Source organism: Drosophila serrata, unplaced genomic scaffold, assembly GCF_035046125.1.
Source record: "Drosophila serrata isolate PLE 108 unplaced genomic scaffold, ASM3504612v1 contig_240, whole genome shotgun sequence".
NCBI classification, from domain to species: domain Eukaryota; kingdom Metazoa; phylum Arthropoda; class Insecta; order Diptera; family Drosophilidae; genus Drosophila; species Drosophila serrata.
Genome location: NW_028257138.1, coordinates 4723414 through 4745241, shown reverse-complemented (window position 1 = coordinate 4745241; position 21828 = coordinate 4723414). Strand labels below are relative to the sequence as shown.

Below are 21828 nucleotides of genomic sequence, written 5' to 3'. Positions count from 1 at the left end.
AATGAGCAATATGTTTGATGTAAATCCTCTCAAAATCCATCTCTAGTAAAACCTGCTTTAATAAAATATTATAAAAAGAACTCCCCCCATTTTTTGTCAGTGTCCGTTGTCAGGCCTTTTAGCAGATAACGTTAGAGGCTCGCTGTGTCTTTTTGCGCTGAACATCTTCTCGATTTTCCAAATGCGTAGTGAATGAATGCCGGGATCTGTATATGAATCTGAATCTGAATCTGAATCTGTCGCCGGGAGCTGGGGAGCTGGAACCCAAGAGCAGAGGCATGAATGAAATCGTCGCGCGTATATCACACGCATGCCAGCACAATCAAAGTCACCGCTGCAGTCCGTTTCCTAATGGCTGTCATCTCGTGTTATCGGAGCCCAAAAAGGACCTCCCGCTGACACGTTGTCTCCCACACACATGGATATGTCCATGACCATGCCATATTTCAAAGGATTTGCAAGGAAGGGCAGTCGGAATCTGGTCCATTTTGGGTAAAATAATAATATTTAAGGGGCTTTTAGCCTACACTGAATTATTTCCAGGGTATCAGTACTTCGGCTGTCAATGGAATTTCCAGTTTTTGTTTTGATTTGATTTCGATTTCATGCCGCCTGTGTCGCTGTTTAAACTGCTCCCTCTGATGTTTTGCTTATCAGTTTGGACTTTATATTATTTATTCCACTGAGTCTTTTGCCCCTCTTCCCCCCGCTGAGCGACGCGTATTTATTTTGTAGTAAAATCAACAGCCAAGCGAAAGAGAGGACCCACTCCTAGTTCCATTCCCAGTTGCCCTTCGTGCGATTGTGTCTGATTGATTGCACGCCGGGCAGAGATAAGAGAAGCGCAGAGACGGTGCTGATAAGGAGAGGTTATGGATTTGCCGGACGGAAGATCAACGGCAATCAGCTCGGTGTTCCTACAGATAAATAAATCTACTAAATACAGAAAGGAGTAACAGTTAGATAAGAAATATCTACCTGGATATGCTGATATACCTTTGTGCAAACACCTGAAAATGTGTGTGTATGTAAGGGCAAGGTTGAACTTTGTTCCAATATTTAGAAATGATAAGGTTTCCCTTGCCTTACTTTTCCTTCTTTTATTTTTGAGATTTTCCATTGAATGTTCAATGGCCAGCAAATGCTTGTCATGCTAAAAATGAAAGTGAAAACCTAGAGATGGAAATGTTGATGTTTTCCAAGAGGGAAACCCACTCGCCAGAGACCCATCGTGGCATCTGTTGTTGTCTGGCTTTGGGTGCGATTTTGGGTCTCGGTCTCCAGGCTGTGCCAAAAAATAAAAAAATACCAATATGCCAGGAATTTAATTTTCCAATGAAATATGAAAAGAAAAAATATTATGAGTATTTCGGGAGGGGAAAACTAGGAGGAGGGTTTTCGGGGGTAGAGAATCAAAACAAATTAATGCAAAATTTCTAACAAAAACACGGCCCAGGCCGGAGTTGTTCAATTGCCAAACAACAAATTTGAAATCGAAATGCTTGCACTGGCTCTTGAACCATTTATTTTCATTCTTTTGAGGGCTATGCAAATCAAAGAGGAAGGGAAGGGAAAGAGGGGGAAGGAAAACTTTTGAAATTATCAACCTGGGAAAACTCTAGTTTCCAGGTGTCGGAATTGTATCTGTCTCTCCCGGGGGCGAGTCAATAAAATAAGTGCTCCGGAGTCTGTCTGTTGCACATTTTATGCATATGAGTGGTAAATACTTGAGCGGAAATCTTGCCAGTGTCTTGTAAAGTTGCGAAAACTTATTCCCTATCCCCAAGCCCGGAGTGCTTTTGCTTGGCAACTTGAATTTAGTTAGAGATTTTCCTGAATGTTTTCTTCGATTGCAAGCAACATGCGGCATGAATGATAAATACCAAGATTTGCTAAAAAAAAAACTTTCGGTTTGACTTTGGCCCCTTCGAAAGGTCTTGTGGTTTACCATTAAAAATGCATTCCCCTTCAGGGATTTGTCATTTACCAAAATGTAAAATGGAAACAAATGAATGATAATCTACAATCTCTGAATTTTTCGGCAATTTCAATTGTAATCAAAAGTCTTATTTCGGCAACTAATTCTCCAAGCATTTTCTCACAATTTTTGACATTTCCCATTTGCGGTTTCAGCTTGGCAATAATTAAAACCTCCCTACCCCCATTCTAGTGGGAGAAGGGGAAAAACTATTTATCTAGCCAACAAAAAAGGAGTAAAAATAGCTTTGGGAGCAAACTCCAAGGCAGTTCGTCGTCGTCTGCTGTCATAATGAAACCGAAACACACAGAAACAACGCCACGGACAAAAATTACAAACAATTTAAGCAACTGTAAAAAGAGGAGTTAAAACAACAAAAAAATATATAACCAGCAGGAAACGAAGCAAATTAAAACTACAATTTTTGCCAAGCAAAAGAGGGAATGCTCTATGGTTTTTAAATAAAATAAAAGTAATAACTATGAAGTTATTTATTTTAAAACATTTTTACTTTTACCCGGCTAAGAGACCTTTAAATTGATATCGTTGTTATAGATTTGCACCTTTTTGAAATGGAATATTTTACCCTTAACAGTCTACATAAAAAAACAATACATTTAAAATTATTCCCAAAGTTAAAAAAAAAAAAAAGAAAAACATTCGAAACGCTTCAACTCTATGCTATTTATGTTCTTTTGGAACTCAAAAAAACCCCTTGAAAGGGTATGAAAATAAACCCACTAAATAAATAAAGTGAGCATAAACGCATGAGGAAGGGGCAGAGGAAGCCTGGGGACTCCTAGGGTGCCGGGTGAGGAATGTGGAAAAAATGTTGCTCAAAAAGTTGTGAAAAATTGCAGCACTTGCAATGAAAGAAGGAAAGTTTTAAGCGCCCAGCGAAAGGATTTGGCTCGGCAGAGCAGCGGATGAGGTGGCCTGACGAGGACGAGGACATGGGGATCTTCGGGGCGAGATGGCTAAATAATAGAGTACCGAGAAAATAATAAACTCATAAATAGTATGACAAGTGTATGTGTGGAGGATAAAAGCTGGGAGCAAAGTACGGGGACAAATTGCACCGCCAGCAAATCCCCGTCGAGGAGGCGGGACTGATGAAAGATTTACTTCCAGGAGGAAGTGGAACTGCCTTGGCCAGTCTCTCTCCGGACGGAGTTTAATCAGCGCGGACAGGGTAAATTGTTGCCGGATCTCCGGAACTCCACTGCAGACATTGTTTTAATTTGCATCTCCGCCAGCCATTCTCAGCCTCTTCCTTTTCGCAGCAAATGTCAAACTTTCATAGAAACCAGTTGTAGTTTGATTCAGAGCCGCTGCTTTGCTTATTTTGATTTCATTCTCCTTTATTTTATTCTATTTTATTTCACTTTATTTAAGAAGCTTGTTTATTTTCCTGAGAGAATCTAGGGACAGCTTCCGGACCGGAGTCACCCTTGCAGTGACTCCGGAACTTTTTGTGCGGCGGCTTTCTTTCTTGCGGTTGGCTTGTCTTTTCTTATAGTTTTTGACAATCGCCAAAACTTTTGCAACTCGGAACGTGTTGCTCTTGGCCCCCGAAAGTTTTTTAATGAATGTGTAGCGAAAATCTATAGGTATATATCTTCCTGTTTGGCATTTCAATTAAAAGCCCAAAACGTTAAAAAGGTCCACTAATTATGAATGAACAAAAGGGCCTTTTCAAATATTTCTCTTGCAGAGTATTTCATTTCTAGTCAGGAGGTGGTAACGATGTGAAGGAATCATTTCCGACCCTATAAATCATATATATTCTTGATCAGCATTAATAGCTGAATCGATTTAGCCATGTTCGAAAAAATTTAAATTTTTTAAAATTTTAACAAATTTTTAAGTTGTTAAAATTATCAAAATTTAACTAAAAAAATTAAATTTTTTCATTTTTAAAATTTAGTATGCAGATAGGTTAACCTATTAAAAACTAGCACAGAAAAGCTTTCCGAATCGGAATTAATGTATTTTTACCTGACTTTTGATGATTTCAATAATCAAACCTCAAGAATATTTGGCTTCCCGGAGTTGCATATTTTCTCCTGTTTATCATATCAAATTAAACCTAATTAAGACAACTGGCATTAAACATTAAAATAATTTAAGCATTTCATATAATTGTGCATTTTCTAAGCTCACAATCAAATCATATAAATTGCAGCCGGAAATGCAATTTAAATTTGTTGAAAGGCTGTTATCAGCAGAAAACTATTTGCAGGAAATTGAATCAAAGGTTTTTTTTTCCTTCACCCAGCTGGATGTGCTGTTAGGAAGGGTTTGGGGGGGGGGAAAGTTTGCTTGCCAAACTATTCTAGGGAAAACGCTTTCCACTCACACAATATAAGTATCTTGCCCTGGGCAACAGATGCGAGCTTATTTAAATATTTGTCCTGATGAGCGTCGGGACATGTGCTCCCAGTTTCAATAATCTCACACGAATTGCAAGAAGTGACATGGGTTTTGAGGGCACCAGGCCAAATATTCAATTACTCGCTAGAAATTGTTATTGATTCTCCTCGAAGCCGGAACCATCGGAAACAATTGCAAATACACTTGCCCAGGGACAGTTGCCGTCCATTTATGTCCAATACGTGGGCCATAAATACAAACTATACCCTGGCTGAATATTACACTGAAGGAAAATGAGAGTTTGAAATATATCCTAATCTTCAAAAAGGGGGTTAGAAGAAGATTGAATTAAGAAAAGTATTAGTTAACGTTAGAACATCCTTGAAATAATTTCTCTCATAAAATATACCCTGTATCTTTATTGTTATTATTAAATAACTACCTGAAATTCCGCAATTCCCTTTAATTTTCTTCAGTGTACAACTGGGATTGTGTCACTTATGGCCAGGCTGTCGTACTTAAGGCAATGCGAGACACAACTTCTACATAACAATGAGATGTCCTCAGTCCAAGTTGTGCCTACTAATCAAGTTATGAATTATTTGGCATTTGCATATCCATCAATGGCATGGCCACGCATATTTGATAAGCCAATTACCGGCGCCATAAGGACAACTCTTTTCAATTTGCGGCACTTAATCCCCCGACTAATTAAAACAAATCCCCACAGTGCCCCGCCCGAAATTACCGAGAACATGTAGGTATGCATGTCTACGGTGCGTATACGTTATATCGTTATGGCGCAGACAATGTCAGGGAATTATATGCGTCCCTCTCCATAGCCGCTCTCGTTCATAGACTATGCTTAAATATTTTCCTTTTATTAATTTTCGCAACCAGTGCCTGCATGGGGGAATTCCCAACAGAACACCACCGAACACCAAACAAGCTCAACAATTTGTTGTCTATTTTACGGAGAAAGGGGCATGACGTTTGCGTCCGTTTCGTCCACATGTGGCACGGGAACATGGACACCGAACACGGACCACGGACCACGACGTTGCATGGAATACTGGACCAACCCGTGGCCATTGTTGGTGCATTAACCGAGAGCTTGCTTTGATATTGAAAAATAATCATAAAAGTGAATGTGGAGTGGTGCTATGAAACCGGATGCCCAACCGGGGTGTTTTGGGTTTTCGGAGAACAATGGGAAATGGTGCAAAGCGCGGCACTTGCATGTGGGAATGCCACACACACCGCACACCTCATCCTCCCCGTTTCCCCGCTGCATTGTTATGGGAAGAAGATTTATTAGATGCCAGTCAGGTTTTGGATCTCGGCTGGATTACCGATTTGATAGTCATGAAAGTCAAGAAGTAAAAGCCGTTTTGTGTGTCCAAACTAAGCCCCCCAAAGGCTAAATTGTCAAAAGCTTAGCTTAATAATATTTAGAATATTTATTCTCATATAACATACAAAAGAAGAAGAAACATTTTAAATGCTTTACTAAAAGGTATTCAATGCTTACAATAAACTTTATCCTGGACATTTTATGCTCAGGTTACTTTGGGTTTTAGCTAGATAATATTTACAATATTTATTGGAGCTAGGAGTCACACTTTTATGCCACACAAATTCTTTGAAATTTAGCCCAAAAGAGAGATTTTTAATATTTACCAGTAAAAAGCCCCAAAAAGTATGCAATGCTTTCGACAAACTAAGTCCTTGGGTTTTCATATTCATAATTCTCTCCTATTTGACTATCAAACTGATTCAATTGTCACGCATTTTTTTCATATTCAAGCGAGTGAGAAAGCAGACCCCAAATGGAACATTTTATTTCCTGTTTTGCCATTTGGAAATTGATGTTTTGTTACAAGGCCCAGCAACATGGCAGATCGGGCGGCAATCGAAACGGAAATTAAAAAATTCCCGGTCCCATTGGAGTGCCGAAAAAAATGCCTAAGCCACCCACAGCGATATATATACATGATATTCCCCCGGGTAATGATATATATTTTTATAATTTTGTATATATATTCAATGGCCTGTTTGGTGGCTGCGGCGCTTAAGCATTCAACAATTTGCGGCTGGCATTTTCATTAATGCATAATCGGGTGTATGCGAATATGTTAAACTGCATTAACTGGGGATTGTTTGTGTAATGCGATGAAAGTGTTGCATAATAAATGAGCAAACAAGCTCCATAATCGGAGGTTGGGGGTGCTGACACTCCGGCGTGGAGCCGTTGACGAGGTTATTAAACATATTTGGAGGCAGCGCAAATGTAATTAATTTTAAACATTTATCTCGCCTGGATACTGAATAATTGATACTGGTTAGACATTTTAACATACTTGAATGTGGTGAATGCGTCCTGCTGGGCTGCTAAATCTTGCATTTTAGTTTAGTTTTCCCATTTTAGTTAGCCGCAATTAGCAGCAGCTGACCATTCATCCGCATTGCATCGCATCGCTCCACTCCATTTTATTTTAATTAAACAGTTCGCCCCATTTTGAGCGCGCACTCAAAGAAAAACCAATAATTTGTCTTGCCCATATTTCAATGGTCAACTCGGCTGCCTCCTCCACCTTCTGACACCGAAACCAATCGCTCCTCTTAGCCATTGAAATTAAATTGGCAACGCAATGCCCTGGCCACCGCCACGTAGCCGGTTCCGGCTCAGGTCCCGCCACGGCTCTCCGGCTCTCCGGTTCTCCGGCACTCCGGCACTCTGGTTCTCCGGGCTCTCGAAAACGACGTTAACATTACCAATGCAAATGCATTTGGAGCTCCTGAGTGGATCCGGGGTCGCTTTTAATTGCTGCCTGGCAGCAGGCCCAAGAGGTGGCGGCGGGACGGGGTCAAACGGGTAACCATTTTATATTAATTTAAAAATAAAATTTTCGCACATTACTCAAAAGCAGGCAGTTTCTTGCCAGTTCAGTTCAGTTCGAGGCAGACCATTGATGTGTGCCAGGATTGCCAGCCTGGCAAAAGGATGCCCCAAGCTGGCAAGGAAAGCAAACAAATTGAGATGGTAAAGATTCAAAAATGAAAGAAATTTAGCCTTTTAATGGTTTAATTTCACGTTTTTGAACTTAGTTCTGCCATGTAAACAGAAAAAGAGTTGTTTTAAAGCAAAGGAATTTTTGATCCTAAATTTAATTCGTTTTTTCCTATAGTTGCTTTGTTAATTGACCCATTAGACTGCATATATTTCCCATATTTTCTCTTTATATATCACTCTGTATTATTTCCAGTGCATAACCCTTTCTCGCGGCCGCCTCAATGATGCCTCAATGAATTTCAATAAAACGCAAGTGAAGGCAGCGGTCTGTCTGAACATCCTCTGACCCTTTCCGCTCCTTTTAAATTATACATGGCTGTGGTCCCGTTTGGGTCCTGCCCTGCAGTTATAATTAAAATAAAACCTCGTGAGCGACTGTCAGATGTTTGTGTGCAGCAAAAGAGCAATCGCATTTCAACGCGAATTCGAATTACTACAAATAATAATATTTTGCCTCCCGACTGGCAGTTACCTGGCCAATTGACTGGAATCCCTGGACTCTGGACAAGTAGATCAATTGTCAATTATACCCGAAGTATAAGTTTTTGTCTGCTGCGTTGATGATATTGTTGTGGTGATTAAAATATATGCGCGGGGGAAAATGCCTGAAGCTCACAGAAGGGCGCTGAAAAGCAAGCTACACTTTAGTCCTTGCCTCGCTCTGCGGTCTGTCCGGAAATTCAAATTGGACGACTCTCATCAATGCTATATAAATATATTATTTCGATTTTTCAACCCAACAGTAACAGTAATTGCCAGATAAAATAATTATTATTAATATGCCTTTTGCACGTACAAAATTTATCAGAGGCTTGATTTAATTTGGTGATATGAAGATAGCTCAAGATCAGGCTTCTCTGCTTAGATATATGTAAGAAGGATATAAGATTCATAATTTTTATAATATTAATATTCAAGTCAGCAAAGTATGAGTCATCACAAACTATAAACTAAAGTTAAACAAAACTTTGGTTATGCTGTTTTCCATTGAAATATGAATATTTCCCACATTGCTCATCTCTCATTAGTTTGCCTTATGATTTCAGCATAATTTTCCGGGAAAACTGTGTACCTTGAAGTGTTCGCCATGCCCCCAAGGTGTCATTCATTGAGTGGAAAGTTGTTATTACTACAACAACTCCGAAATGGCCGAAGGGAGAGACACCTACGCAGCAGCCCTTTTTCTGCAGGAGAATTTCCCGTAAATTTTTCCCCCATTTTTCGGGGATTGTGTGTGTGTGTGTGTAGTGTTGTTTAACACTTCCGGATGATGTTGTTATTGTTGTTGTAGCTCAACGAGAGAGCTCGATGGCGCTGTAAAATGTAATCATTGTGGCGTGTAATTAGTTTTTGTGTGTACCACATACATATACATATATATATAAGTGCATTCTCCAGTGTATATGCTCTCTGTGTGTGCGTGTATAAATAAAATTTATTATTGCATTAACGTATAGTACAGGGCACACACATACAGAAGCCCTATGCAAATGTAAGCGCATTTGGTCAAGTGTGCGTGCCTGTTTGCGGGAGAAGGGTGCCTTTAATTGGCTATTGGGCGGTGTGCGAGGGTGGCTTAAAGGGTTGTCCCTGTTTTCCTTTAAATTTAATGGGAAAATTGCTACAAAAGAGATGGAAGAAATCATGAAATATTTCCAAATTTATTAAGATTAAGTGGTTTAAATTGAAATATGTATAAAACCCCTTTAAAGACTTCATTGCATACATATTTAGTACTTACATGTTGTTTGTTTTTTACAAATTTGTATGTAAATTTCATAAATAATAATTTATTATAATATAAATAATACCCTTTTTCCTCCCCTCTGGCCATGAGCTTTCCACACCTGGCACTCCACACCTTTGCCGCTACTCCCATTAACTCCACTCGACCGACCACTCTGACCACATGTCGTATTAGTAATAATAATTTACACATTAGTCTGCAGGACTCCAGCTGATCCTGTTCCTGTTCCTGTTCCTATACTGCTGCTGCTGTTGCTGTTGTTGTTCTTGGCCAATCAATAGTCAATTTCAATGCGAGTTGTTCATGTGTCCGTGTGTTTTGATTGGCGGTTGTTTAGGCCACTAACCCTTCCCGCCCCCTTGGCCCTCAGTGTAGTTGCTGTTGGCCAATTGATTTGTTGGTCTCTTTGCTGTCGCCACTCGAAACCCCTTGGGAGCCGGAAATGCCACGCAATTTGTTTGTTCGCACTCAAGCCGCAAACATTGTGAAATTAACTTGTTAGCCATGCAGCAGTGAGGGCCAAAACGGAAGTGGAAGTGGAAGTGCGCGGGAGGTCGTGGTTTGCCCTGGTAATTGACATTCGATTTGCGTTCGGGTGGGGGGACTAGAAATTGTGGTAATTGGTTTGTCCGGACAAATCGGGAAGAGCTTGCAATAAATTCACCCAGAAGTGACAGACGCTGAGAGAAGGCATCAAACATTGAGTTTAAAAAGTTATAGTAATGTGGTTTAAGTGTTTGAAACAATCATTAAGGGCAAGCACAAAATGTTAGGGGGTTATTATTTACTATTTAGAAAGTCAATTAATTTGTTTGTAGTTTTAGAACAGTTCTGATAAATAACTCTCTACAAAGTAGTTCCAATATCAAAGAAGCCCAGGGTTTAACTGTCTACCACACATTCTTTCTCATCACAATTTCTTAAAGCCAGTCAACAGAAACACATCTTCTAAATTTTCACAATCATTCGACAAGCTTGTATAATATTTTTCGAGTATAAAACCTGGCTTGATTTAATCATGTCTCAGACTAGTATTAATAAAACAGAATCCAACCAAATTGAAGATTCAGACAACGAGAACAGTTCCCATCACTCGGAAATAAACTCCCACACCGTCGATGAAGGCAATAACTCCAATGAATCGCCTAGGTCCACCAGGGGCTATATGTTAGGAGAAAGTACTATCTCTCACTGTTCATCGGGTTATCAGCGACCGATCGTAGAAGTTCTTCCGCGGCGTCTGCCAAACGGTGGGATGTTCTCCCAACTAATCCAGCAAATGCGGGATGCTGAAGATGTCCAAGTATTTCTAGAGCCGGAAGAGCTCCTGTCGGATCCTGATGAGGATGACGGCGAACCCGAGGAGGCTTTAATCATTGGCCGGAATCATCCGGATTCTAGCGAGGCAGCCTTAGCCGGATATAGGTACCGAATCATATAATAGATATCAAGCAAATAATATTTTATCAGCAAACAAAAGGTGGGTCTGTACACCATCGATGTGTCCTGTCTTTTGCATCGATTTGCTCCATCTTTTCTTATTGCAGCACTTTTCATGGCGACGTTAAGTGGCATCCAAGTTGCAGCAAACCAGAGACACCAGAGTCGTCCTCAGGACCAGGGGGGTCCTGAAGCTGTCCGCTTTCTGTTAATATTGCTGGTAAATCAAGGCTCATGCAGTGAGAAAAATATTTCAGAAGACTTTTAAATAAAAACGTATCTTGAAGAATTTCATTTAAATTATAAGTCAGGGTATTGTAATGTTAGTCAGAAGCTTGAAACATTGTGAAGGAGTCATTTCGTAATCAGCATCAACAGCTGAGTCGATCGGAAGAAAAATATGAATAATGGCTATATGTCAAATTTGTCAAGTTATAAATTTTGTTCTTAAAATTTTTTGATCGTTTCTATGAAAGCTATATATATAGTCCACCGATTCGCCATGCTCCGATTTATATACTAGTAAAATTATATAAAAGAATAACTCAATAGTTTCATTCAAATAGCTTAAATTTGTTCCAAAATACATCTCGCACATCTGTGCTTATGATTCCCAACTGGTTCTAACATCCCCGGAACGAAGTGTCTCCTGCCGACCAAGTATCAGAAATGTGTTCTTACAAAAGTTGCAAGTCATTGTTTATTATTGTTCAAAGTTAGTTCCTGGTCATTAATACTTATTGGTCATAGATACTAACTGATCATAATTACTTACTGATCAAAGTTACTTACTGTTACTGTTAATTACAGGTCATAATTAATTACTGATCATAGTTAATTAATGATCATATGTACATACTTTTCATATTTACCGTTTCTCAGACTTATATTACATATTATTCCGATTTTAATAAAACTGAAAAATAAATGCTGTAACAATAAAAGATATCTTTGAATCAAATTAGATATAAATATGTTAAAAACTTTACAAATTTTAATTTTTTCTAAAAATTTGCCGATCTCTCTTATGGCAGCTTTAAACATAGTTTCCCATTTTGTTAATCTTTTCCGCAAGTGCGTAGTGGAGTGCAGAGTGCAAACAGGCACGATATCCTGCTCCTGCTTCCCGCTCCTTTGGCTGCCCCCGGCACTGGCAACGACTTCATTTGCAACATCAATCGCAACCTCATCAAGTTGTCTGCTGGCAGCCGCACTCATTACGGGTGATGGCTGCTGCCGGAGCTGGGTGACTGCGCTTAATAAAGCGTACGCCAGGCGGCTGAGTCAAATCTGGCCGGGATGCGGCAAGTAGCGGGTTTCATGATGGCCCCCAGGGTGGCTGTGTGTTTAATTAGCTTTAATGGCTTAATGCGGGCCATTGCTGTTTGGACCAGACCGGGGTCATAACGGCCAGAGGTGATGGCGGTGACACAACCACATCCGTCCCCTTTGCTAAGTTGTTTCCGATTTGCCACCTCGTCCCGGACTTGCCTCAAAGGAGTGCCTCCCCAGGGAGTGCCACTCGAGTATTAATGGAGGCCAACCATCGTCGTCCCGTGACACTTTAAAGCAGTTTTCCTGCCAAACAAATTTCCGGTGAAGCGCACAAAAAGTTCCGTCTCGGCACCGACTATTTATTTGGCCCCAATTGCGAGCAGCTCAGCTCCATTCACACGTAGCACACAACTCCTTTTTTTCTCGTCCTGTTAGGAAACTTTGCCTCATAACTCCGCAATGAAGAAGATGCATATGCAACACGTCCGTGCCATTCCCAGCTGGAATGACTCTGGCACCAGGCACTCCACCTTCTGTACTGTGGTATCTTGCAATCGAGGGCAGAGAATGGGATATGTTTGCTCATTCCCCTGGCTTAAGGTAGTCAAATGTTTGCCAGAACTTGACAGGAATCTGGAGAGTGCCAGGAGTGAAGTTTTTCTATCGGATTAGCAAGCAACTGTGGTTTTATACCAGGGATTTTTAGGTAAAACAATGCTTTAAAAATAAATATTTCTTAATTTAATGAGATACCATATAAAAATAAGAAAGTAAACTATTAATTCGTTCCTTAATTCAAGCGAACTCCCATAGTAATATCATTATGTTGTTTCCTGTTTAAATTCCAGGGTATTCAGGTTTCTTGCCACATTACCTGGACATCTTTACCCCAGTTCCACTGATGTATAGCTGGAAGTTGCAACTTTTTCTTAGCTGTTCGACTTTTGCAGCCAGCACGAAATGCTTCCGGGCATTCAAAGTGAACTACGGGTAAGTGAAGAATGAGCTGGGATGAAACTGGGACCGGGATAAATATGCGGATGAGAAAAAAAGGGGCGCCAAGTTAATTGAAAAGTATTGTTTGCTATTTCGTGCCATTCCGTTCTCGTCACAATGTTGACACTTCTCGAACAAAGTGAAGACACGGATGCCGAACTGGGTACTTCATTGTCAATTCATATTCCAAACACTTAACTCACCTCCTTAAAAGTACATCCCGATGGAGAAGTTTTTTCATGGCACAACTTTCAGTTGAACGAGTAAAAGTAGTTAATTCTTTTGGAGACAGCTTTATAAAACTAGTATTTATTTGTTCACATAATGGCTTATGATCGCTTTGATTGAGTTACTGATTATTCGTGGAGCTGATAAAAGCCCCTTACTAGAACATTATAAATTATTGTTTTGCCCATTACTAAAGCGTTTGGGTTTCAGCGATATTAAAAAAATATGTTAACCTAAGATCGAATTTGTCAAGTCTAATGTCTGTGTGTTGCCTAATTCAATGAAGCTCCGTCCTATGGGCTTGTTCTATTAGCTTTAGTTTGCTTTGCAAATTAAAATACAAAACATAGAATATAAAAAGCAATTAACAACTTTCGTAACTTACTTTACAACCTACTGGTAGTGATGATGATATACATACATTTATATAAGTCCTGATCCTGTCTTGTGTTTCCTATCTGGCTATCACGAACATCCTAATCTACAACTAATTAACAAAAGCTGGAAACTCGTTATTATTAAAACACTATGACGAGAACAGAGAATAAATAATAATCAAGATATTGTGTTGTGCGAAAAAAAACCACTGATAACTAGAACGCATGCAGGGGAGAGCGGTTGAATCGAGATTGGGCTCTTGCTGAAATATTATACAATTAGCTCTAAACATCTATGAGTATTATTTGGGATTGTTTTCGATTGCTGGGATCCGGGCTCTCAGCTTAGTATCATTGAGTGCGGCTTCGCCTTGCCATTCTTGCTGATCTGTGCAGTGCGAACTAAAGAAAATACAATATTGATTGTCAAAAATTCTCGAAATTAGGGAAATTAATGTTTCTTTATACACACCCTCGGTCTCTGTTATACTGGCCACCCCCATTAGCTTTAGGTTACGCAAAAGGGCGCCCAGATTGGAGCGGTCGTCCAGGTATTTGCTCTCCAAGCGTATAACGCCCAGCTTTTTGGACTTGGTCTGCGTATGCCAAACCAGAATCTCTGTGCAATTTTTGCCTCGCGGCTCGATTTCATCCATACGCACGTTGATGCTCCGTAGGAAGAGATCCTCCTCATAGCCGGGCTTATACGGCATATTTACATTGGGATACTGAGCCATATACTCCAAGCTCACGGCAAAGCCGGCCATGTCCACCGGCCAACGTCGACCAGCTACCCAAGAGTCCAGAAAGGCCACCACTTTGCCCTGAAAAAGAGTTATCATAGGTGATTCTGATTTTATATAAAAATTCTTTGACTCACCTTTCTCACTACTGGCCCACTGATGGCATAGTCGGCAATCAAACCAACTGGAAACATGGAGACCCTCTGAGTCTTCCTGATCTCCGAGAACAGTCGGAGGTCATACGTGTTGTCGTCGTCCCCAAAATAGAGGACTCCGTTGGTGAGGTTGTGCTGCCGCAGCCATTGCAAGGCAGCTCTTCTATTAGCCACGCCACGCGGCGCGGGGTCTGCATACCGGAACTTGGCAGGCATGGGACTGACCATGTGGGTGAAGGGAATGCCTGCAGGTGAGAAATTCTCTTATTAATTCAATTTACAATTCAAGCTTATAGTTTTTACCAAATCGATTGAGCAGCGTGTCCACAAAGTCGTTGCATTTCTGCTGATCATCGGCCACCAGCCAGTGCAACCGTGGGACATGGAGCAGCGTGTGCGCCAGACGCGTCAGTTCCGGAATCTGTTCCCGCCTTGGGTACGTGGGGGTAACAAAGTAAATCACCGGCAACTGGCCATATTCCGAATTGGGTTTGTCCTGCATAAACAGCCGGCGATCCTCGTAGCTTTCGCTGCATATATGCACGGTTTCGTTGAGTGGCCGGAAATTGTTTCTATCTGTGGGGAATGAGGGGAAACAGTGAGTGATTAGTGGGGTCAGACACGGGTTCAATTAGAATTCTCCATGTTGCCATGATTTAATCAGAATTTACAATTACTACAAAAATTCGCCGCTGCTTGTAGTTCAACTTATTGACCCCCAGTTTGAGAGGCTACAAACGTGCCTCAGTGCCCAGATGAGTATCTCAAGCAATGACAAATAATCTCTCCACATCTCAAGAGGTGCTAATCGGTGTCTCTCAGATACTTTGTGTACGAATCATTTAAAGTCGAAGATAAAATGCCCAGTCACTTCCCAAACAAACTCAGGAGGCTTTCAAGAAATCGGTTATGTGGAAGTTTTATGCATACATTTGAGAGATCAGAAAAGGATGATACCAAGGTACCGAGATAGACCGGCTAATTACTTAATGGGTTAATCCGTGTTGGGAATCTTACGCCTGCCATCTAAGCGTTAATGTGTTTTGATCGGCTGCGTGTGGCGATGCCATTAGAGCACCTGTCCATTAATCCGGAATAAAAAGCGTAACGCACGCGACTTGGGGAAGGCATGTTAGAGGAGGAGGTCGTGCTCCGATGCAGACCGTAGATAACCCAAAACGGACAAAGGGGCAGGCAGGGATGGCCCAAGTATCCCCCCAATATTTGTGATTAAATATTGACCAAGCAAATGGAAACCAAAATGTCACAAAGGCGGACTCGATCAATCGAATTGAAAGAATATAGCGGTTTGGGGGCATTTCCGAATGACGAATAGTTACGTATTCGTTTCCCTGCCCCTTTCCCCAAACAGACACTGATAGCGGGGCTCCCCCAGTGTACTGGCGGTGTACTTCGTGTACGTCTGGTGATGGAGGCATCACTACCACCACCACTTTCTGGTTAATGATAAACCACACACTTATCGATGGGGTGTGCGACAGCAATCTGGGCATAATCACTCGCTCACGTACATTCCGGTTAATTATGACCTATATCTGAATGATGATGATGATGATGATGATGATGATGATGGTGAGGCCAGCGCTCGCTCCCCGATTACGGGCTATTGAGAATTCCCCGGACACCTGATCTACGACCGTACGTTAGTCACAAATTGTTATTTGCTTTGCCGCTTATCGGTTTCATTCAGCATTTCACTGGTGTCGGAACGATTGGCTAAAAAGGAGGTTCAGGGAAATAGTCTTCATTTAAGAACTAAAATAATTTATTAAACAGAAAAGGGAACTAAGTTCGCAAGGCAGAAGCATTTAAGGCCTTGGAGTTTGCAATCGAATTACATGATCAAAGCTAATCATAACTTAGCCTAAAATATTCCTATATCGATATTTGTCGATATTTCATATGACAATTTTATGTCAGAAATCAAAGTTTAAAAAACTCATAACTAAGACAAAAATGCAATAATTTCGATTCGGAAAACTGTTCTGTGTTAGTTTTTATCAGTATAATAAATCTGCATACTCAATTTAAAATTTTATAAAATTAATTTTTTTGCCAAATATTTCACAATTTTAACCCCTTATCTTTTTTTGAAAAAAAAATGAACAAATTTCGGAAAAATTTTATTTTTGCCGGACATAGCTAGACCAATTCGGCTGTCGATCCTGTCGATCAAGAATATATATGATTTATAGGGTCGGAAATGCTTCCTTAACTGTGTTACCAAAATTTTACTGTAGTTATAATAACCTGCAAGGGTATAATAAAAGTCTTGAAGTAATGAGATTTTATTTGGGACAGTACTTATCTTTGTAAAGTGTAGTATATACAGACTGAAATTAAGTAAACACTTAATTAAAAACTGTTGTGTATTGTCGTAAATTGTCTATATTATAAATATTTTCAAATAAATGAAGGGGGCTTGGGTCAAGTCGTAACAACTCTTCACTATTGTGATTCAATAAGAAAAGTATTTATGTTTCCTGCCTTAAAATACTGATACCATTTAAATTGAGATTTATTACAGTAAGGCGCACTGATAATTATGAAACGATAAACTTAATACAGTTGAGCATACGGAAACCTGAAACATTCTGAAAACATTCGAAACCAGAAGCTTTGATGAGTAATAACGCTGAATAGTATCTCCAAATTGATAATGGCGTGTTTCTGTTTTTCTTTTAATATGCGAAATAAATAGCTTGAGAAATTGTATAACTGATTTACTCCACTCTTTGGTCTTATCTCTAATCAAGAAGTCAGCGACCTTCTTAGCCAAAAAATGTGTTTGAAAATGGATAACCATAATGCTACCGTTTAAGCAGCGGAAACTCGAATGTATTCCTCAGGCGTTGTAAATTTTGCTGAACTTGCACTTGCTGAATGTATCTCTCGAATAAAAGAAGGCAGGTGGCAGTGCAGTTAGCAATTTGTAAATATTTGCACAGACAATTTGAGGGCAATTTGGTTTCACGGCTGCGTGTCCAAAGTGCATAGTGAAATGTGCAGGAGGCAGACCCACCGAATTCCATTAACAATACCCCACCAGTAGAGGTATCAGAGAGCGGGGCATGACACGAGCACTTCAAATGATACTAAAATAGGCTCGAATTCTAGGCGAATTATAAATATATTCATACCCGAACCGGGTGAGGCAACAATGTCGAATGCCAGACGTTGCTCGCACTCAAGATGTTGATAAGATTCTGGGCATACAACTCATATGTATTAGTTATACCCTCAAAACGCGGGGCAATATGTGCTCTTGTCAGAAAAATGCTAAAAGCCAATTAACGTTTTGCTGAGAAATGCTAAATCTAGAGTCTAGACTTCAGAGATGCAATTAGGCAATTGGTGTCACTCAATTGTGATTCAGGGAAACGCTCTCTTTAACTGAGAATCGCATGACTGAAAAGTAAACAGAGTGGTTTCTGTTTTCCTAACCATAAAAACAAGCAAGATAATCTCATTGAACTCATTTGCATTTGCTTTGAACTTGAACAGCCATCGAAGAGGTTGATTGGCAATGAATTCGCAGCGTAAATGAATCGATATAAACACATTGTTCTCCTTTTGCGAATCTAGCTCTCATTCCCCTAGAAAGCAAATTGCGGAATTAGCCCATAAATAAGTCATTAAGAGGCGAAGGGAGACGTCTACGAAAATACACTATCGGGTTTAGTTAGATAATAAATTATGCTTTGCAATCGGAGCAGTAACTTTTAGACTTCAAAAGTTATACAAAACTATAATCTCTAAACCATTAATTAATTTAAATTATAATATTAACCAATGACAGCAATTGAATTTTAAAATTCTACACAACATGTAATTATAGCACATTTCATGAGCTAACTCTATTAATTTAATACAACAAATTCAATAGGGTATTCCCTAGGCAGGGCTAGCCACCCGGGTGAAAACGTCAAGTAAACTGGAAAATGTGACCTTGTCCCGGCTTTCGCTGATGCCTATATATATATATATGTATATATATAAAAAACGACCGACCGACAAGCGGAGCGATGTAATTGCCATTGGGCAAAGGTGGGTGGGTGGCTCGCTGTCCGATGTCTAGTGGCAGTACATCAAACTATATATCGTGTTTGGCTAAGACAATAGTTACCAAATAGATCCAATTACGGTTAAATAATAAAAAAGCCAAACGGCTAACCGGTGGCAGGAGTCGTCATGTCTGAAAGCCGACGAGTTACATGCGCTAATTACCAACGTCAACTACTTATCGGTGATTCAGGTGAAGAGGCGGATTTTGGGGATTTCAAAACAGCTTTTAAAAACCAATTAATTATGCATTTTTGGTTTATAACAGAAAACAGATGTGAACGGCTATTAGAAGAATGGGAAAATGTACTTTTAAATAAAGTAAGGCTAAACTAAGCACGTGTTTATTATTACTTTTTGTTAACAACAAATTTAATAAGGCTTAGTTTAATTTGTTTCGCCAAAAACAGAAGGCAATAAAGGCAGTAAATACTCTCAACCGATAGAGTGCACTGATATGCCTTGCCAAAGTGTAGAGTGCGCCTAGCTTTGATTGGCAGTGAGCCAAGAGGAAAAGTGAAAGTGGTGGCACCATGGCAAACTCACTTTTCGGCCAGCAGTGGTCGTGAGAATGCACTTAACTGCGCTTCCGCGCCTTGGCGCAGCTGTTGGGTCAGTTTGGAATCAGGATAGAATCAGGGTGGGAATCAGATACCGCAGCTTGACTTACATATCTCTGGGAACATTTTTCTTTTTTTCTTGAATCTTGAAAGTCTTGTATTGTTTAATTCGTCGTGGGGCATGTTCTGGGGCCTCTCTAAGGGCAAAGCGTTCTCCGAAGGCGAATCTTTCTCTAAGAACATAGCTGAAGGAAACTCATCCTCTGAAGAAAACTCGTTCTCCGAAGGCAAATCGTTTTCGGAGAACATATCTAAGAACATATCGTTGTCAAGGGACATCTCTTTCTCGAACTCTTCCTCCGAGTAAAGCTCCTTCTCTGAGGCCAACTTATTCTCTGGGGGCACCTTCTGCTCCGAGGGAAACTGCATCTCAGAGGACCACGGCATCCCAAGGACCGACTTCTCTTCCAAATGCAACTCCGCTGTCGGACTAGGCTTAGTCATCCGCTTACCTAAGTCGTTGTGGGATCCCTCGTCATCCGAGTCATCGGAGCCACCGCCCAGTCCCAGGGCGAGGCGCGTGTCGACGCTGAGGGTGAGGTAGCAAAAGGCTATGAAGAACAGCACCCCGCCCACCAGGGGCAGCAGGCAGCGACGACGCCCCTTCCGGGCCATGACCGGTGTGGCCAAGGAGCAGGCTGTCGTGGTGGAGCCGCTGTGGTTGCGCAGGTGGTAATGATGATGGAGGTGCTGCTGCTTCGGCCGCCGCTGCTCGATGTCCTCGTTATCCTCGTCGGAAGTCTGTGGCTCGAGTGCCTGGTAGTGGGCACTTGACATTATGCTGGGATGCGGCTGCGGCTGCAGATGCGGACAAGGATGTGGTTGTTTCTGCTTTCGTTGTTGCTATGGTTGGAACCTCGGGCATCAGCTGGGGTGGTGGATTCGATGGGCGAGGTGGAATCCTTGCTGCATCCCCCGGCGGCCATTGGTGTCGATCTGGGCTCAAGGCCAGCCTCCCTGTCCTCCGGGTCCACTTCCTGCCTCTTCTCTTGGCAAACAAACACGTTTCGCTTATTATACAATTTATATAGTTGCTCCGACCCGAAATTATGCAAATTCCCTCGACATTTCTGCACTCGACGTTCTCTGCCGCCGCCGTCGCTCTTGCTTGTTGCTATAAAAAAGCCACCCGAAATGTCACAACCACAATCGCGAGTTCGGAATCGGAAGCACACAAAACACGCAAAGACGCCGCACTCACAAAAATCACAGCACAATATTGCTTATTTCTGACCGCCGTCTCCCCTCGACCCGCGCGCGCACCCACTTCGGCCCGCTTAGTTTTTTTTTTATTATAGTTTTTGTTGTCGATTTGAACGGGAGCTGTCTGTTGTTGTTTTCTCGGCGAATTTTTACAGTGTGATTGTCTTACGAATTTCGAGAAATACCTTGTATATCAAGCACAAAAAAAAGGCATAAAACAGCTGAAAGCGTGGATTGGTTGAGATACTTGATAAATGGATTGGTGGAGAACTTCGCTAAGCAAAAACGTATTCAAAAAACGTTGCTAAATCTTTGACGTAATAATAAATCTAAGTAAAAAATTAGAAAAAAGCAGAACAAAATTATTCACTTGCTTATAAATTAAAAACCTTAAATAAAATTATACAATAACTTTGGACTTTTATTCCGAAAAAAGAATTAATTGCAATTTCTTTCTGGAAAAGAAAGATTCCTCCTGGCAAATCCAACTGAAAGATATTCAAATTAAAGGAATTAAATTAACAGCATAAAAAGTAAATAATTTTCTTATAAATAAAAAATGTTAAAAAAAACTGGTTTAAATTTTATTTTTCAAAAAACAATAAGGTAATACGTGCTTTCATTTCATAAACATATACATTTTATTTATACTGTTTTTCATTCACCGTTTTTCATTTTCCTTTATTTTTATCGATCGTTTGTATGGCAGCTATATGATATACATAGTAGTCCGATTTTCATAAAATTGAACACAAAATTCTATATTAATATATTATGGCTATATATTAAATTTGATAAATAACTGTAAAAAATGGAAAAGTTATAATAATTTTTTCCTAACATTTTCCGATCGTTCCTATGAAAGCTATATAAATGTATATATATAGTCCACCGATTCGCCATGCTCCGATTTATATACTAGTAAAATTATATAGAAGAATAACTTCATAGTTTCATTCAAATAGCTTAAATTTGTTTCAAAATACATCTCGTACATGTGAACTTATGATTCCCAATTTGTTCTAACGTCCCCGGAACGAAGTGTCTCTTGCCGGCCATTTCCCAGTAAAGTGTTGTGTTACAAAAGTTGCAAGTCATTGTTTATTAGTGTTCAAAGTTAGTAACTGATCATCCATACTTACTGGTCATAGATACTTAGTGATCACAGTTACTTAATAAGAATAGATACTTACTTATCATAGTTAATTACCAAGAATAGTTAATCACTGATCTTAGTTACTTACTGTTTAGAGTTACTTAACGTTCATAGATACTTAATGTTCAGAATTACTTACTGATCATAGTTGATTACTGGTCATAGTTCTATAAATCGTCCGATTGTTCCTATGGCAGAAATATATATGTATATATACATATATAGTCCAACGATTCGCCATGCTCCGATTTATATACTAGTAAAATTATAGTGAAGATTAACTCCATAGTTTCATTCAAATAGCTTAAATTTGCTCCAAAACAAATCTCGCACATCTGTGCATATGATTCCCAACTTGTTCTAACATCCCCGGAACGAAGT

The 21828-nt window shown here is 40.2% G+C and overlaps 3 protein-coding genes across 5 annotated transcripts in view; 2 read left to right on the top strand and 1 right to left on the bottom strand.

The window, feature by feature from the left end:
- The window catches only part of Pka-C1 (Protein kinase, cAMP-dependent, catalytic subunit 1), a 134180-nt gene that overhangs the window by 78777 nt on the left and 33575 nt on the right, over positions 1 to 21828 (top strand). For both annotated transcript variants that reach the window (XM_086830713.1, XM_086830712.1), the window contains one exon: positions 12735 to 12876. The gene's annotated coding sequence lies outside the window, so the exon portion shown is untranslated. The remainder of the gene's footprint in view (positions 1 to 12734; positions 12877 to 21828) is intronic.
- On the top strand, positions 10015 to 10911 carry LOC110177892 (uncharacterized). Its single transcript, XM_020944860.2, has 2 exons — positions 10015 to 10651; positions 10719 to 10911. Exon 1 carries the CDS (start codon positions 10190 to 10192, stop codon positions 10610 to 10612), a length of 423 nt encoding a protein of 140 aa, XP_020800519.2. The 5' UTR covers positions 10015 to 10189; the 3' UTR covers positions 10613 to 10651; positions 10719 to 10911.
- Positions 13160 to 20483, bottom strand: GlcAT-S (Glucuronyltransferase S). 2 transcript variants are annotated; one of them, XM_020944853.2, is made up of 5 exons: positions 19541 to 20483; positions 14689 to 14961; positions 14368 to 14630; positions 13960 to 14311; positions 13160 to 13889 (listed from the first exon to the last, which is right to left on the bottom strand). In XM_020944853.2, exons 1-5 carry the CDS (start codon positions 19863 to 19865, stop codon positions 13828 to 13830), a joined length of 1275 nt encoding a protein of 424 aa, XP_020800512.2. In that variant the 5' UTR covers positions 19866 to 20483; the 3' UTR covers positions 13160 to 13827. The 2 variants fall into 2 exon arrangements, with proteins under 2 accessions (XP_020800512.2, XP_020800511.2); XM_020944852.2 differs by having other exon boundaries at positions 19139 to 20453.

Coding starts and splice junctions, on each gene's coding strand:
- LOC110177892 (XM_020944860.2), top strand. CDS start 10,190: ATGTCTCAGACTAGTATTAATAAAACAGAATCCAACCAAATTGAAGAT.
- GlcAT-S (XM_020944852.2), bottom strand. CDS start 19,865: ATGTCAAGTGCCCACTACCAGGCACTCGAGCCACAGACTTCCGACGAG. Junction 14,631..14,688: donor CACGCTGCTCAATCGATTTG/GTAAAAACTATA, acceptor TCTCACCTGCAG/GCATTCCCTTCACCCACATG. Junction 14,312..14,367: donor GTGGGCCAGTAGTGAGAAAG/GTGAGTCAAAGA, acceptor ACTCTTTTTCAG/GGCAAAGTGGTGGCCTTTCT.